Below are 18,264 nucleotides of genomic sequence, written 5' to 3' on the forward strand. Positions count from 1 at the left end.
TGCCTCCTCCCCTATCAATTAAATTGCCTTTTATTATAGCAATCTTGCCAAGTAGAAAAATGCATTAATTACAAACCTAACTATCCACCATTTGCTTTTTTTCATAAGAACAAAATCTTTCATTCAAAATTACCAACAAAGCAACTACTGATCATAAATACATGTATTAATTGGCTGTATGGCCTTAAAAACAATCATATAGGAGAGATGAGGTTGCGTGCTCCAGATGCAAGAATGAGGTGATATTACTGTTCAGACAACTAGAAGGTTCTTGCAGCTAGTAAAACAGATCAGACCATGAGAGGTCAAATATTAGGTATCACATTATGCATGCAGGTGCCCTATGGGGCTACGTTTTCTTTCACTTTAAAGTGCGTATACTCAATTTGTTTGGTGCTGATCCAAAAGTAGACACATGCTATTTCAGCAGGCTAGGGTTTTTGAGTAGAGGTCTTACTTTGGCTGGAAAATTTGTAGTGGCCTGTAAGTAGAAAAGGGTTGAGAACCACTGTGACAGTAAGTGTGAATTTTTGTAGAGCTTCTCCATTTATTGAAGCATGTTTAGTGGTGGTACTTGGCTTTATTCACCAGTACAGTCAATGTGACTCTTTGGCAACAGTGTTCAGTTTAAGTGCTTCATGTGGCAGAGCAGTTCTTCATTGCTCTTCCCTTCATGGAATTACGGCTAGCCAAAGGGAGGGGTGAAATTGCACTAAGGTTATTTAAAAAAAAAAACAAACACCACCACAAACAAGCGAACTGTCTTGTAACCCAATGTTTCTTGAGAGTTTATGTATTCAACTTTCATATTAATTTCCCCTCTTTCTTTGGCGTCTTTGTTGATGTGTCTGTAACTTGAAGTTGTGGAAGGAACTAAGGTGACAGTTGTGCAGTGACACACTTTTATCGCCTTCCTCTCGGGAAGTTTAGGAATCACAGGACAAATGGAAGGAAGTTCTGTCTGAATAGAGCAGGCAATCTGCTTTCAAGATGATTTCCCCCCCCCCCCCCCCCCCAGTGGCTGGTTCTTATTTGTTTGCACTGTTATTTTTCTGCCTTTAGATTTTTTTCTGCTACCTCAAATTTTTGGAAAGAGGAAGACAAATGGAACTACATGATTCTTTGAACACCTAGAGATCATTCCGCTGTTATAGGTAATTATTGTATTTACTCAATTCTAACAGTAAGGTATGCTACAAGGAACGTGATTTTAGCCCACAAAGGTACTGGGTCTTCCTTACACCTGAAATTTCATCTTTTTTGTGTTATACATCTTGTGAGGGCTTCCTTCTAGTGAGCGTACACAAGCAGGAATTGACTTGGCTTTTGTGGACTTCACATCCTAGTGTTTGGAACATTTTTATGTGATTTCATCACTTCTGCCTTTTATCAAAGCATGCTTTATAGAAGACTGTCAGTATGACTATAAAGTTCAATTTTAATCTTTTCAAAACGCATGAGAAACGTCTAACTTTGAATCTGTTAATCATTATAGGAAAAACAGGAAAAGTTGGTACTGAACCTGTAAGAGAAAATACTGCTTTAGAGAAATGCTTATGAATAGAGACCCACCAACTGCACAGTCAAATCTCATTACTCCAGTAATACTGACTGGCTTTTGCTTTCTTTCATTTTTTTAGCAGGAAAGCAGTAAGACTGTTCTAAGCTAAAGTAATTTTCAAAGGGAATAGCTTTGACATTTACACAAAGCAGAGGGATAAAAGAATGTTGAAAACATGAATACATGCAAGAATCTAGCTTTATCTGAACTCTCTGTAAAGTAAAATACTGCTGAAAAAATAGTGGTGAGGGTGAGAAAAGCAGTCCAATTAATCTGGGAATACTAGGTTTACTAAAATGGCAAAATCTGCTTTCTTGGCTGTGAGATCTCTCTGCTTTGGGAATGTTGATAAAGAAACATACTCCTTTATTGTCTAGAATTTGTTCATGTCATGATACAAATACAGAAGAGACATGCTCTTTCTCACTGTTCATGTCATCGTCTGTCACATCACTGGCAATTTACCATATACATAACATTTTTAACAGTAGATGCTTTAATTTGTTCTGTTGTGTATTTTTCTACGTCTCTGGTTCTTGATAAACTTTTAAGCATATATATTGTACTATTAATTTTATTTTGGGGGGCTGCAACCTTTGACTAGCTTTCCAGGAGCAAAAAGCCTAGAGGAATGTTGCAGTTCTACATGCTGGAATAACAGGAAGTCTGTTTCAAATAAACTTAGCCCAGAGTGATAGCTGAGCATCAGCTGCAGTGTCCTTTGTGGCTATCTGCTGAGACAGTTCTAGCCTAGAAGTACACAACTCTTGAGACATAATTTTCGTTAAGGGTGATGACAGAGTACTTGAGAATTCTGGGTGTAGTTATTACAAGGTCTTGCTTTTCTTTGGGCATTTTCTGTGCGTGGCCATCACACTCATGAGTTGAGAATCATGAATTTGGGAAGTTTAGAGTTTGAGTCTGTTGCCATCCTCTCATTTCTTTGTATTGCTCCTTATTAAACTGTTGGGAGATATTTCAGAATTCTTATTTTCTTTTGTATAGATTGACCATGAATTTCTTCCATATTTCAAGTATTCACCTCTCCCTCCATTGGAGCACCAAAAAAAGCTAATGTGTTTTTAGTTAGTATAGTGAGTATTTAGGCTAAATGAAATTCATCCTTATAAGCTTCTTATACTTAGAAACATATATCAAAATAGCACTTTAGTATTCCTATTACTCTGGTCCCAAAGAAGAAAATGCTTGTAAGACACCTACGGAGCTTGTCCCAAGTTTATGGTTGCCAAAGTGGTACAGACTTCGGCAAGTAATTGGCAGTCAAACCTCTGGCACTAGCTATGGTAATCATCAGTACCAACAACGGGAGAGTATTTGGTGTTACATTAGTCTACTGTCTTTTTTCCTTCAATGCAGGCTTATATAACACCAAAACAAGAACCTTTTTCTCACTCTGCATTGCTCTCATCAATACCAAATACTTCAGTATTGCATAGCAGAATGATGCTTTTGGTACCTGATGCTGCAAACTGAGTGCCGAGATGGAGGTTGGGAGGCACCTGCTTAAGCTTGATGTCTTCCTCTGTCTTTACTCAGGTCTGATAAATTAAAAGCATAGGGTTATAAAGAACATGAGAATTAAACTCAAACAAGCGTCAGTCGGTCTTCCTTCAGGTGCCTTGAGATTCAGCTCTGTCTATAAAGATACTGACACTGTTTTATTTATCCTCTCCCTTGTCTGTTTAGAAGCCTTTCCCAGCAACCTGTTAACCCAACAGCAATGATAATCAGAAAATTATTGTCATTGAGTCACACATGTATGGCATCAAGCAATTGGGGAAACCAGTCCTTCTTGACTGCCATATTTTCTGGGAAATAATAGGCTTTATTTAATTTCTGGTCATAAAGGATTGACCTCCAGTCAGGCTTTTTTCCCCTTTGCCTTTTTTTCCCTTTTTCCATTTCTTTCCCTCCTCAGTCAATCTATATCCTTGTTGGTATCTTCTACCATAGATGACATCAACACTTTTCTGAGCTTTGAAAATTATTAGAACATCTAAGGTTCCCCAGAAATTACTTTGTTTTCACTATTTTGCAGTAGTTCAAAATGTGGTAGCTCCACTTACCAAAATAGCTGACCTCCTCCAGATTGTCAGAATTTTTAGAATTGGCCTGCACCTTTTTCTCTAGTGGTCATGGAAGTTAAAAAGAGTTTGAAACAAAGGCCAAAATGTACTCCAAAGAGAAAGAACTGAAAAGGTGGATCACTATGGGAGAAATCCTTATTCCCGTCTTACTGCAGGGTAGAATGACTATCAAGCAGGGCTGCTGATTAATAATTATGTCTTATGGACTATGCTGGCATTTTTCCAGAGGACAAATTTCTGTAAAGTTGAGAGGGGTATTGATTTCAATCTGTTCAGAGGAATACTTTGCCGATGAATTACCTCTTCTGGCAGTTCTAAGTGCAACTGATGTTAAAAATCCTGATGCCTTCCATAACAACAGGATATATTTTGAAGAAGAATTTTTGATTAGTAACTTGGATTCTTCCAAGGACATCTGTTAGATTTGCAAAATTAATGGAAAACTGTTTATAAAATTCTACAAGATGTCTTTGTAAAACAGTGAAATTTAAGGTAGAGCACTGGCTTAATCTCTTTGAAAATGTGTCTGGATAGACTTGTCCAACTGCCTTAGCTGATACTTTTGTCAAAATAGTCAATATACATTGTATTGACTCTACTGAAAATAATTTAACTTAATTTAAAACTTAATAAGAATTTAACCAACTTGCTTAAAATTTGCAATGCTTTCCAATTCAAAGAATTGCCACTTAAATCAACATTCTACTTTTATTTTGTGAAAACTCCTATGGCCCTGTATTACACATTCAGTGGTGGGGGAGGTTCTTGAAAGAGTATATCAATTGTTCTAGACATCTTTTTAGGTAAAGAATGTGAGTGCTTTCCTACGTAAGGGATAAATACCTTTTTAACTTTGAGAACTGTCACCCCTTACAGTTTCAAAAAGCCACAGCTTGCCCAAGTGTTTTGCATAATTACAGCCTTCTAAGCCTTTGAAAAACATATTGAAAATGTAAGGTGTTTCTCATGCCTACACTTACTGGATTTATGTAGGGGAGAGGAGGAGCAGAATGTGTCTTACCTAAAAAGAATGAAAACCTAAGTAACTAACAGGAGTGCTGTGGACAACTTCATGTTTTCAGACCTGTTTCTTGATAGTCTTTTCTTAATTATTTCCTGTGGGTTGCAGTTGAAGACTTTGTTCAGCTAGATAGGCTTTCTGCCTCCAACAATAAAGCAATTATTACCTTGGCAAAGCATTACACCAGTAGCATTGGAAAGGACAACATTAAATGAAAAATTAATTAATTTTGTGAAACGCTGGGTATTATGAGGCCAGAACTGTGATTATTTCTTTCATCACTCTTTGTTTTGTGATTATAGTATTCTGTGTTTTGTTAAAAAGAAATCCCTCCCCTCCAATCTCAGTTCTGATTAGAACTTAAACCTGTAAGAAGAGAGGCTCTGCAGGAAACACTTTCTTTACTAACTAGTATCTGAGGTACAACTTTCTTCTGAAATGCCATATTAGTAGCAATTACCAAAAAAGAAAAGGAAAAAAAAAAAAAGACAATCTTTTGAAAAGCTAAACACAAAACATAAAAAACAGTTCAACTTTGCAGTTGTAAGTTTTTGCTTGAGTGAAATGTTTCTATTTTAAAACTATTTCTCCTGTATCTGCTTCCTGCTAGTTTCCTGAAGTTCTCTCTTTTCATCTTTTTTAATCAGTTTGATTAATAGGCAGTATATTTTAAAAGCTGGACTTAGATGGAGCAGAATGTATTTCCTATTCTTCCTTCCATGTTTCACACAGTTTTTTCAGAATAAGTGAGAGGGTGTGGTAGTATGATCTGCTTATGGGTTTGTAACCCTTTCATGCTCAGTGTTGCTTATTGGTGGCCGTATTCTCAACTGCAGGAACTGTTTACACATAACATTTTTAATATTGACTTTGAATAGGAAGATCTTGCAGCCTATCGAACAATAAGCAGTTTCACTTTCTAAGCACTTTTGAATCCATTTTCTGTATACGTTGTTCATAAAAGGGAAAGAGCAATGAAGGAAGCGAAAGAGAAAAAAAACCTGTGGTCAGGTCTTTATACTGTCCTGCTCTCAAAAATTTCTTTCAAAGTATGCTAAACTATCATGCAATGATAGCTATTCAGAACCAAAAAAAGGAGAGAACTGCATTATCTCAAACCCCTTTTAGATTATTTTTTAAATGCTGGTGTTTTTTCTGATGTGTCTTCCATCTCTTCCACCTCCCCTCTTTTCTCCAATATGTTATGAAGCTGTAAGAGGAAATACTGATAACATTTGGATATGGGCTGCATAGGCGTGATGATATAATCTGTCTAATACAGATTGGAGGTGATTTGGGTGGAAATAGTATTGTTGTCCCAAAATCGGGGTTCTTTTACCCGGTGTGCAATAATTCAATCTCTCACACAGAGCTGAGATATTTATTTCGTGTTTGAAATAATGCACCAGATACACCCGCCTTCGGAACATCCTGAAGTGATCAGCTGTCCTTTTGTAATCCTCTATATACGTAGAAGATAAGATTACTTTACGTGTGACAGTTTACATATTACAGTATCATTCATTATAAAAAAAAAAGTGCACACCATTCTAATGCTTACTGTAGCCTCAATTTCAGAGCCAACAGAACTTGTCAAAATCAGGCTAAATCATACCCATAGAACAGATTAAATATTCACAGCACCTGGCTATGTAATATGGTACATATTCATAGTGTGCAGTAAGACAAGAATCAAGTCCAGAGAGGTTTACTAACCTGAACTGTAAAGAATACAAATAGTAATATGGCTGAATTACCAAATTAAATGTTTACAACTAGTGTGTATGTGGTGAGGAGACATAGAAGATCACAGGAACATGAGGTTTTTGTCAGTGGTTTTGGTGATTGGATTATTTGCAAGCAAGTTTGTACTCGTTAGCAGAGTAGATATTTTATATTGACTTTTGCACAAATAAGCTATTAGCCTGACAGTTGCCTTCCAGATAAGTAAAGCATTCTACAATGATTATTTGTTATATCCATATGCATTTGTCTGGTAGCTATTCTAAAATACATTCTAATATTCTAAAAAAAAGTACTTTTGAATATTAAATGATCACTTCATCCTTGCCAAAGGTGAAATCAAAGATTAAATCTTGCTCTTTTACATGCAGTAAGAGAAATGGTATTTTGGATGTAAATGTAATCACAAGCTTGTGCATTCAAACTATAATTAAAGCATTAAGAAAGTAGAGCATTTAATGATGTTGTAACTTGGCTTCGCAAGATCTTCACCAAGAACCATAGCATTTTAAACTTGGAAGTATTTTTCCGAGGAAATAAAAGCAAGTAACTGAAATTAATCTATGAGTTTATAAACATGTGGGCAGATCAAGTGATAAGTAATAGAACTTTATTCTTTTGTACCTCCTCTCGCTTCTTGATAGATATTTTTTTCATTAACACATAGAAATTTAAATTGTACCTTTGCATAAGAAATTGACTGATGTTTTGACCAAAGAACAATTGTACTTAAAACGCATTAAGTGATAGTTTCAGTAAATATTCAAACTTACAAGCTCAATGAATGAGAAATACTTTTTATAAATGCTGAAAGCTAAATTAGGAATTCTTAGAACTTTGCGCTAATGGGGAGGATAGATGGGCAAATGATTGCAGACCATCTAAATCTGATGAGATCCACATGCAGTAGTACATGTTAGTTTTGTATTTCCCTTGAGATTTAGCCAGAGTTGATAGGAGAGAAAGAAAAAAACACTTGGTAAGCAAATAATGAAAGTTTTTTCTCAGTTATGCCTTCTTCTGACAGTTTAGCCATCTGGATTCAAGAGTTTTCTTTTTTGAGCATGCTACATTGGTAGTGGACCTCATGTCCCTGGGAGCGCCAACAGTTTGGATTAGCATCCTGCGTTCCTCCTGGTGGTTTATTTATATTGCTGTTGTCTACTTCTCGCTCTCTGTGCAGAACAGGAAACGTTTTAGGATTCCTGTAAAAAGAGGGGTGCGGCAGCTAAGATGGGGGTCAGTATGCCTCTTAGGATAGCTGAACAGTTAACTCTCAAGTACTTTAATGATTTAAAGGTTTAATAGGAGGTCTAGATTTCTACCATTGTTGCCTTTTTTTCTCAAGGTCATTTCAGTTTTACACAATTGTGGAAGGGTAGGGGCGTATAGTTGTGTTTGAACAATCAGTCAGATATTGTGATGATTTCTGTTCTACTTTGTTTCTAAATCCTGGGCTTAGGTGATACGTGGCCACTCAAGCTAAGGCAGTTGTGCATACTCAGAAACAAAAGAGAGCAGCTTGTGAGTCTGTAAGTTCCCCAGATGAGTTGGCTTTATGTCTTTTGGTTTATCAGTTCCTCCCTAATAACATTTCTGTCTACGTGCCAATTTCAGTCAAACTGTGACAGAATGGAGCCCTTACTGTGTTCAAATTCCTGAAAGGTTTTGAAAATATGGGTAGGTAGGGAAGGCCAAATAAGTAATGCTACTTGACCTGCCAGCTGATGAGCCTATCTCCTTCTGGGTCTGAATACGACAAAGGATTTCCTTGTCCTGCCCGTCCTGTTACTTAGTAGGGAGGAATATGCATGCATGTGGGTGAGGGAGACTATGTGAGGTGAAGCATGCAGGAGAACTGGAGTTATTGTTAGAAGAGCTTGTAAAATAAATAATAGTGGGGAACCTGAGATTACTTCTAAATGAAACTGCAGAGACAGAATGAAGAACCTAAGAAACCAGTTTTCTGATTATATTTAGGAATACATGGTGACTTGATACATAGTTTAATCTGAGATTTAATAGTGTGCAAATACAGAATTAAAGGATATTTTTCCTTATGTGCCTCAGATACATATTATTTTAAGCAACATTGACCCAAGGCAGAGGACTAGTTTTGTTTTAGAGTGAAGGGAATAATTAAATATACTGTGATTTGTTCTGCATGGTTTTTTCCTAATAATACTTCATTGAGCCAAATCACTGGTAAAATCAATGGAAACCTTTAATTAACATCTCTAATTTAATCATGTTGCTTTTACAACTTTGTGAAGCTTATTGTAACATGAAAAACCTATCGTCAAGATACAATGCTTGTAATTAAAGCAAGTAATACAAGGCATTTTATTGTGTATTTATAAACAAATATATGTATGATACAATTTAAATATCTCTGGACTATGTGATTATGAATACTGCTCTCTGGTATTGATCTCTCATTTCAGTGCTTAATTTCAGATTTACAGTTACTACTGTAAATGTCACTTGTTATGGAGAAATAACATGAAAGAGTTTGGTTTTCTACTCTACAAGATAATACTTTCCAGTAACGTATATCTGCCAGCTACTAGTGTGTCTAATTATAAGCAGGATTTTTAGTAGTGATTGGTGATGATTGTGATGATCTCACAAGTCCTTAATCGGAATATGAACGCTTAAATGCTCTTTTAAAAATCTTTACTATAATACATATATTTCCTAAGAAATTGAGATAATTTCTTTGTGTGGCATTTCTTGCATAGTCATTGCTTCATCTGGGTTGAATGAACTGTATAAGGAGCAATCATCACTGGCAAGCTGAATTGGAAAAATGCTCTTCTGTACCGTACTGCTGTATTAAAGTAAATCATATATATTTAGAGTTGGCATAGAAAATCTTAATACCATACTGGAGGACGGAGAACGTGTGCACGTACGGTATCGTTTTGATAATGTTCTAACAAAATGCTTCTGAAGTATTTCTTTAAAAAGTAAGGCACTTATTACTTTTGTTTATATGTATAAAATATGAAAGAAATATTTCATTTAGCAGGGGGATGAGAATAATCTGTTATGGAGCAACATTTCCATTTAGTAGCATGGAACTGATGCATTGAATTCTTCACCACCTGTACATCTAGTTACCATGCTTGGCAGTCATCTTCTGTACTTGTAAAGATCATAACCACAAACTGGCAGTAGATCAAAATGTTTTCTTTTTTATCTGTCTAACCTTGAGCTTACCAAAATGGTTTATTTATATCTAGCTGTTACTTTTAAGGCTCTGATGGCATAAAGGCACTTAATTGATGTGAGTGCACAAATAGAATTAGGATGCTCATTTGATAGGTTATGTTGCTTTCATATTACTTGTATGATAAATGCAGATTGTTATTAATTAAAAGAATTCTTTACTTGTTCCAGCAGCCATTCCTGTAAAGTCAGTTTAAGGAAGGGACATAAGTCCATGGAATAAGTAGACAACAGTCAACTAGATACTTGATTTCTCTTTTGCCACCTTACAAACAGATCAACATTTCACAGAATCACAGAATGGTTGAGATTGGAAGGGACCTCTGGAGGTCACCTGGTCCAACCCCCCCTGCTCAAGCTTGGTCACCAAAAGCAGGTTGCCCAGGACCATGTCCAGACAGCTTTTGAATATCTCCAAGGGTGTAGACTCCACAGCCTTCCTGGGCAACCTGTACTTAGTCATCCTCACGGTAAAAAAGTGTTTCTTTATGTTTAGGTGGAACCTCTTGTGGTTTAGTTGTTGCCTGTTGTCTCTTGTCCTGTCACTGGACACCCCTGAAAAGAGCCTGGTTTTGTCATCTTTGCACCTTCCCTTCAGATATTTGTACACATTGATGAGACCTCCCTAAGTCTTCTCTAGGCTAAAGAGTCCCAGCTCACTCAGACTTTCCTCACTGAGAGATGCTCCAGGCCCTTCATCATCTTAGTCGCCCTTTGCTGGACTCTCTCCAGTATGTCCATGTCTCTCTTGTACTGAGGAGCCCAGAACTCAACACAGCACTCCAGGTGTGGCCTCACCAGTGCTGCCTAGAGGGGAAGGATCACCTGCCTCGACTTGCTGGCAGCACTCCTCCTGATGCAGCCCAGGATACCATTAGCCTTCTTTGCTGCAAGGGCAGATTGGTGACTCATGTTCAACTTGATGACCCCAGGTCCTTTTCTGCAAAGCTGCTTTCCAGCTGGGTGGCCCCCAGCATGTACTGGCGCATGGGGTGGTTCCTCCCCAGGTGCAGGATTTTGCACTTCCCTTTGTTGAACTTCATGAAGTTCTGAAGGCCGATCTTGCTCGTAAAGACAGTCAGAGGGCATTCAGTACCTCATCCTTTTCCATGTCCTGTGTCACTAGGGCCCTGCCCCATTCCGCAGCAGGCCCACATTTTCCCTAGTCTTCCTTTTGTCACCTGTGTACCTATACAAGTCCTTCGTGTTGCCTTTGATGTCCCTTGTGAGATTCAACTCCAGGTGGGCATACAGTAGTAGAATTCTTTATATTGCAAGGATTTTTATGAGAAGTTCTGTTTGACATCTGTGATGTTACGCACAATTGGCTTCCTAAAATGTCGTCAGTGCGTGTCTTGTGTAGATGTAACATTAATTCTTAAAACTAAATAAAAGTTCTGGTTTTCATATTAATGAGACATTAATATGGTTCTCATAAGCATTAATTTGATACTTACAAACATTGATACGATTCTTATAAGCGTTTTGCCTTTTGGTGTGATGATTGTTGGTTTTATACGTTGAGCATTTGTGCTGCCTTTCTGTGAACCCTGTATTCTGCAACACTATTTTTGAGTTGTAATGATCAATTGCACACAAGGAATTCCAGATGAGGTCACACTATTTGTTTTATAAATATGTAATAAAATATGATATCCTTATATATTATCCCTTATGCAGTTGAAAGTCTCAGTTGGGGGGCAGGGGGTGTTAACTGAAGCTGCTAATTAAACAGAGGTCCTCATTGAGAGAGAAATAATGAGTCTCTTGAGGTGTCTTTTGGTGTTAAATCATTCATTTAGAATGCTCAAGTCTCTATCTTGAAATACTTTGATTCAGTAGCTGTGGCATTGCATAGCTTGACGTTTAAACACAGTGTAAACTTTTAGCCCACAGACCTTTATGTATTTCTCTTAGAAGTTTGTGTAGTGTGGCATGGAGCACTATCTTGTATTACCTAATGAATTGCAAATCTGCTTCTTCACTGTTCTTTTACTGTGTCGTAATCTGGTAGTTTTCTATATGGGGCCTAATGTAGAACTGTGAGTACCTGTAATTTTTTACCAAACAAGCATCGACGCTGCTGTTCACAATGTTGGTAGCGTTCTTTACCCATTTTTCTGTGGGTTTTTGAGGAAAACTGAATGCCTCATGGTGAAATAAAGCTGCTGCTGTCTTGGAAAAATGTAAAAATATCTTCTTCAGTTTGCCTGCAAATTTGCCTACAAAGGTGACCTTGGCCATGTTTATATTATCTTGATAAAAGGAAACTATCTCCATGTTATTTTGTCTGGATTTGCTGCAGTCCTTCAATCTGTGGTATATGGCCTTTTGTAGCTTTATTAGGCAGTACCTTCCTACACTGGTTCTAAAGAATGGCTTTACTTTTGGCAGGACTTCTTTAAATATCTGCAGAACAGTGCTTTTGTTACCACTCTTCCTTAACAGTGACATTTCTAGAGGAGATGATTTGTGCTGGAGTAGTACTGTCTCTAGATTGATGACTTTACCTTGTTTTCATTAGAATCGGCGGTACCAGTATTCCTGGAGTGTATGAACTGGGAACCTTTTGGTTGTCTTAATCTTTGTGTGGCTGCTTGAGTGTTTTGGTACAGAAAACTGGTTTTGTGACTGGGGGGGATTGGCCTTTCACAGCGTTGTCCATTTTGTATTATAAATGAGTTTTAACTGAAAAACCACAGCTGACCTGATGGTCTCAGAGTGCAAAGTTTTTGAGGGTGAATAAGCTTCAGGGGACTTACTGCTCTGTTTACTCAGGAATAGCTCTGCATTACAGTTTTACTTGTAGATGGTGCAGTTCCTGATAATGCTTGAATATTATGTGGATAGACAGAAATCAATGTTAATGTTTTAATGTTAAAGAAATGTAAATGTCTTGGATCACAACTATTGTTCTATGTGAACCAGTATGATACTTGAGCTAAAAAAATCTAGGATCTGACAGTGTAGTCTTCTATTACATATGGAAATCTTTCTCCCTTCCCCCCCCCCCCCCCCCCCTTACCTGAATAAAATAACCAGCAAACCAAGCTGTTGCTCTGCACAGGTCTTTTCATGCTACTGTTAAGCTGAGGGCTCTAAAGTCAGTATTTCTAAACATATGGCTTGCACCTCTCAAGGGAAATGTGCAAAGCAAAGTGGCAGAAAGTTGCGATGTAGTGCCAGTAATTTGGCTGCAGCTCATTTCTGCCAGTCAGAACAATGAATTTAAGTACATACAGTCGGTAACTGTAGGGTGTTTTCTTCTTGTTCTCCTGGATGAACTATGCTGTTGCTGCTATAAGGGACTTTTCACATAACCATGAAACAGAAGTGTTTGCACTTATAAAAAACTTCGGGATAGGAAGTGATTATTGTTTTATAGAATCACAGAGCATGAACATAGCTATCTTCCTGAAGTCTTTGAGCTATTTCTGTAATTTTGGGACTGGAACACAGGAATAGGGAAGAAAAAAGAAAGGAAACATCTAACGGTTCTTTTAACATAAGCATCGTTATAACCAGAATTGCAGTTTGGGGTTTGTCTATAGCAGTTTTCTTTGAACAGTTATTTTAAGGCCTCAGATTAATATTTTGAAGTTTAAAAATCTCTTTTTAAAAAGTGTTAAATTTTCAATGCCCTTTAATGCTTTAAGTATGCATTTGATTAATTGATGAACACCTTATGGTCAGTGAACCTTTCTTATGCTTTAGAACACATATCTAGGATCGCTAAACATTGGCAATAACATATTACTCTATCACATCGTAATGAGTCTATGTCTAAAATATATTTTATATTTAATGCTTTTGTTAAGCAGTATTTTTTCAAGAGAAAAACAACTCTTGCAGTCAAAACAAAGACTTTATCTAATTATTTTGACATTTTCATTCTTAATTGGCACTTAAAAGGATCATTAATATCTTCTAAGGACTAGCTGAGCCTTTATGCCCCTAGATCTTCAATTCAAAAATGGGTAATTTTAAATCCATTTGACAGACTAAATACCTTGAAAATATTATATCTGAGTTGCCCTGAAGTTGAGTGGTGATAGTTTTTTGAAGCCAAAACATAGCAGTGACAGGAAAAATGTTACCATGAAAAGTGGTGTTGAGATTCAAATCTTAAAAGTGCCTCAAAAAAGTATTCCATAAACATTTGTTTATTTGAAAATTTAACTGACTTCCTAGTGAAAAAGTCATAATGAATAAAAGTGCTTAGACCTGATTATTTAAATAATAATTTTTCCATATTTCCCAGTGATGCACTTAATATTTAGAGTGTATCTTCCCTCAAAATATACAGTAGAAGTGTCTTCGGAGTAAAAATGTTGTCTAAATTTTAAGTAGTTATGTTGGATTGCAATATTCCTTTAACGCTTGTCTGACTAAACATATTGTATATAATATCAAAGAATGTCAGTGTGGTAAAGTTTTTGGCTAGTAAAAAAACCCCCTGTTTTTATATCTCTGTGGAGATAAACTGTTCTGAAGATCTTGAAAAGAGCAATTTATAAAGCTGTCATGGTGTGTGTTTTTGGTGTTTCCTGTTTGCACAATTGCAGATTTAACATACGGTATGCATTTAACTGTTTTCCTTTTGTTCACAAGGCAGAATCTGGGAAACTGTCCCCCACTGCTAACTGCAGGAATTTGTTACTTTGTGGAGCTGCTCATATGAGAGAAGTTATGTACTTAAATGCTGAGGTGCTCCACTCTTAGGAATATCAATCTGATCAGTCAAAATCGGAGTTCTCAAAACTGTCTTCACAGTAAGCTTACACAGCCTTGTTAATGTGAACAGAATTATGTTCTGAAAGAGGACAGTGTACCTATATTTAAAATGTTATGATTCATTGCAAAATAGAAAATGGTTATTCAGCTGCAACAGTGACAAAGGTCAGAAAAAATGGGTATAAGCGCTCGTTTTTTCGTCAGATGGAAAGTTTTGCCTTAGTAAATGAAAAAATGTTTCAGAATCCTTGCAAAGTCTGTTTATACTGTGTTTGACTAAGATGGTACCATTCAGCTTACCTTTTTAGCAGGTTTCTCAGAAATGTGTTAGTACGTTAGAAAGACATATGATGGGAGGCCATAGACTAGGGGTCAGCATTTGGATTTGTGAGCACAGATCACCAGACAAGATGTCAAAGATGAGGTTTGGGTGGTCCTACTACTAAGTGGAAGTCCTAACAGTTCATCATGTGAGATCTCTTCAAAAGTCTGTTAACTCCCAGCAGGGGACCTCATAAACGCTATCACATTATTCATAGTAATAAAGATTGTCCAGAACAAGAAGAGGCCCTCAATTAGTTCTGAGCAATGTTGTCAGTTAAACTGAAGAATTAAGTGGCACTTGTCTCATCTTGTCATTTGTAATACAAACTTGTATCTAATTTGTATGAAACAGAAATATTTTAGATATTTATGCAGTCTGTCTTAGAACTGTAACTGGAGAGTGTATAGAGGAGCGAGAGTTTGTATAATCTAGAAAAATGAAAATAAAAAACAGTTTTGTGTTTTGGTCTCTTAAAACTATAGCACATTTTGTTTTCTAATCTCTGTTTGAGCCCATAGCTTCACAGCCAAAAAGCAGCAGTAATTAGGCTGTGTTTCCCAGTGAGTCATGAGAAAGTGCTGAAAAAGCACTAGAGTCGGCAAATCTGCCATTGTCTTAGTAGACTTGTACTGGGACAGTTTGAATTTTAAATGAGTCTGTTATACAAGAAAGAGAATCCAGGTCAGTCCTTATGTATAATGGATTTACCATACCAGCAGAAATAAAGGTATTTAAAGCTTACTTTTCATAGTTAAATGGGTAATTAAAATACTACTGCTGTGATGAATGTTAACAAACACACAAGTTGCTCGTCCTGCTTCTCCACCCTTGATGAACACCTGACACACAAAACATAAGGAGAGGATAAATAAAAAAATGCTGTTTTGTTATTACTTAAGCTGTACTGTAGTTTCACCCAATTTGTAGTTACACAAATGATGGTGTTTGCACACTGCAGTTAAGCTTTTAACAATTAGCTGTATGTGTACAAGATGAGTAGAGTCTGCATGTCATATCATTTTGGTTAAACATCTGTACAATTTTTATGCTGATACATTAAATCATTGTCCTTCTTAAATATTTGCCTGTTTGTCTGTGTTTAAATGAAATCCCCAGCAAAGATGGTAACAACTTTGTATATTTACCTACTTAATCATCTCACCTTCCAAGTATCTTCAGCTGTTTTCTGGATGTGCTGCAGAGGCCTTGGTATATAGCTTCTGGTAGGCAAGGACCCTGGCAAGGTACACATTCTGAAATGCAGCATCTCTTTGTAGAGAACAGCTGGAATGCTGTTTCTATAGAAATGAGCTCTGCTAGCATTTGTGAAAAGCACTTTCATAAATAACTGTTCTGAGCAATGATGGGTGAGCTTTCCAGGTTAAAACTAGCCCTTTCAGCATTGTGGTTCCCAAGCAAATAGCATGATTTACTCCTGGCATTGAGTATGAAATGTAGCATTTGGTTTTTTTGGGTGGTAAAATTGGGCACTGTTTAAGTTTTCATATGGACTCTGCATATAACCTGTTTTAAAGAACACTGCAGGTATCCTAATTACGAGATCACGTATTTTGTAGCTCATAATGTTCATCTGAGAGATAGTGACTTTCACTTTTGATGAAAACTGTAGGTAGAAAAGAACCACTTCTTATAAATTTGTTTCATATGTATCCTGGAGAGTTGAACAGACTAACTGAACTGTGAAGACTGAAAACGTAGATCTGTTTATCAAGGACTGATAAAATCCAGTGCCTCTTTGTTGTTCTAAAATTGTTATTACTATTTGCATGTGATTGGAATGAGTCTCAGCATTTTATACCTAACTAGCTCCATATGTCACAGAGGAAATAGGCTGTTTTTCATAGGAAATGTAAATTGGTCATTGTGTACTTTGTCCTTTTGGCTTTCCCATCCTCATTCAAGTAAAAACTTTTGTTGGATATTTTAATACATTACATAAATTACCTATCTAGAGGGAATTCTGTCTCAAAAGTATGCATCTCTCTTTTTCACTGTTCCATCACAGTACTTTTAACCTGATCTGGAACAGCTGATTGTTTATGATCAGAAGCCTTTTGAGAAGTCGTCTTTTGTTGTCTATTTTGCAGAGGGTGTTTCTGGTGTCTTGGATAGTGACCAGTTAGCTTTTTCTTGCTTTTGCTTTTAGTGATGTATAAGTGAATGGAAACCATTAGCTCATTTCAGATAGAAATTTTCAGTTACTGCAGACCTAGATTTGAATCAAAGCACATCAAGATGAAAGGCTCTATAACCCAGTACTAGTCCCTTGAGCCTTCCAGGCCGTTCTTGTCCTTTTTAAGTTAGTGCATGTCCTGTAATGGGAAAAAGAATTATTTACAGTTCAGTTTCTCCCGAGCATAATCAGTTATCTTTGGATTGGTTTTAAGTCCTTTCTGTAAATTTATTCTTTAGCAGTGCAGGAGGAATTTAATTGGCTTTTTGCGGGTTTTCTCCCCTCTGTAGTAGCAAGAGTTAACAGAATAAGAAGCAGAGATTCTGAGATGCAGTACAGGAATTACCGTTCTCTGTCATTTGTGGTTTAAGAAAAGGGGGGTGGTATTCAGCTCTTGAAAGGGCTTTAATGAATCCTGTTTGGTGTTTTTGAAAGCTAATGGTCAGAGGAGAGCAACAGAAACAGCCGTGGAGCTTTTAGGGTAAACTGATTAGCATTTTTCCTGATTGAGGTGATTGTTTCACCTCCTCTTTTTATCTCAGGATTTTTCACTGCCTATTGCCTTCTGTTTATATTCAAATGACATACCGTTAAAGAAGCCTTTTTTATGTGAATGCAGTGCTTTCTCCCCTCCTTCTGTAGAAAATCTGCTTGCCACAGACAGGCAGAGCATGTGTTTCTCTTGTCTTGGTTGGGTGCACAAATCTTCTTTTATGTGTGCTGCTTCTTACCCTGTTGCCTAGACGATCACTGGCTTTCACTAAGGATGTCTGGTTCTCGTAAAGAGTTTGACGTGAAGCAGATTTTAAAAATCAGATGGAGGTGGTTTGGTCATCAGGCGTCAGCCCCTAACTCTGCAATTGAAAACCACCAGGGAGACTTCTGGAATAGAGGACAAAATGTAACAACTGGTGGCACAAAGTTTTTAAATTCAGGTAACCTACCTTTAACATCAGTTGGTTACAGAAGGTCCAGCCAACAGGATTTCCAGAATTCACCTCCTTGGCCAATGGCATCCACCTCAGAAATCCCTACATTTGAATTCTCAGCAGAAGACTGTGGAGGTGCACGTTGGCTTGACAGACAAGAAACAGATGATAGAGCAAGTGAAGAAGAAAATGAATCGGACAGCAGTTCATGCAGGTTAATTATTACTTTCCTATTGTGAGAAATGTGGTTTCATTTCATGTTTACAGATAGCATGCATATATAGGCTAGCCTTTATTCTAGGTTAAAATGCTTCAGAAACCTAGCAGCTGCTGTGCATCAGAAGCAGAAAATGATTTATAATCAGGGTTCTGTGTGTTTACTAGGTCCTTTTTAAAAGGCAGCTTTAGTCGATGTGGA

General features: G+C 37.0%; 1 protein-coding gene across 5 annotated transcripts in view; it reads left to right on the top strand.

The window, feature by feature from the left end:
• Positions 1-18,264, top strand: part of KLHL5 (kelch like family member 5) — a 62,773-nt gene that overhangs the window by 1,380 nt on the left and 43,129 nt on the right. For 3 of the 5 annotated variants that reach the window (XM_050895730.1, XM_050895735.1, XM_050895736.1), the window contains exon 1: positions 17,669-18,060. In XM_050895730.1, coding sequence (XP_050751687.1) covers positions 17,684-18,060 — 377 coding nt within the window. In that variant the 5' untranslated portion in view covers positions 17,669-17,683. Of the gene's footprint in view, positions 1-1,062; positions 1,155-17,668; positions 18,061-18,264 lie in introns of those variants that run through there. The other 2 variants (XM_050895731.1, XM_050895732.1) reach the window with 1 other exon arrangement.

Source organism: Gymnogyps californianus, chromosome 4 (genome assembly GCF_018139145.2).
Source record: "Gymnogyps californianus isolate 813 chromosome 4, ASM1813914v2, whole genome shotgun sequence".
Lineage (NCBI taxonomy): Eukaryota > Metazoa > Chordata > Aves > Accipitriformes > Cathartidae > Gymnogyps > Gymnogyps californianus.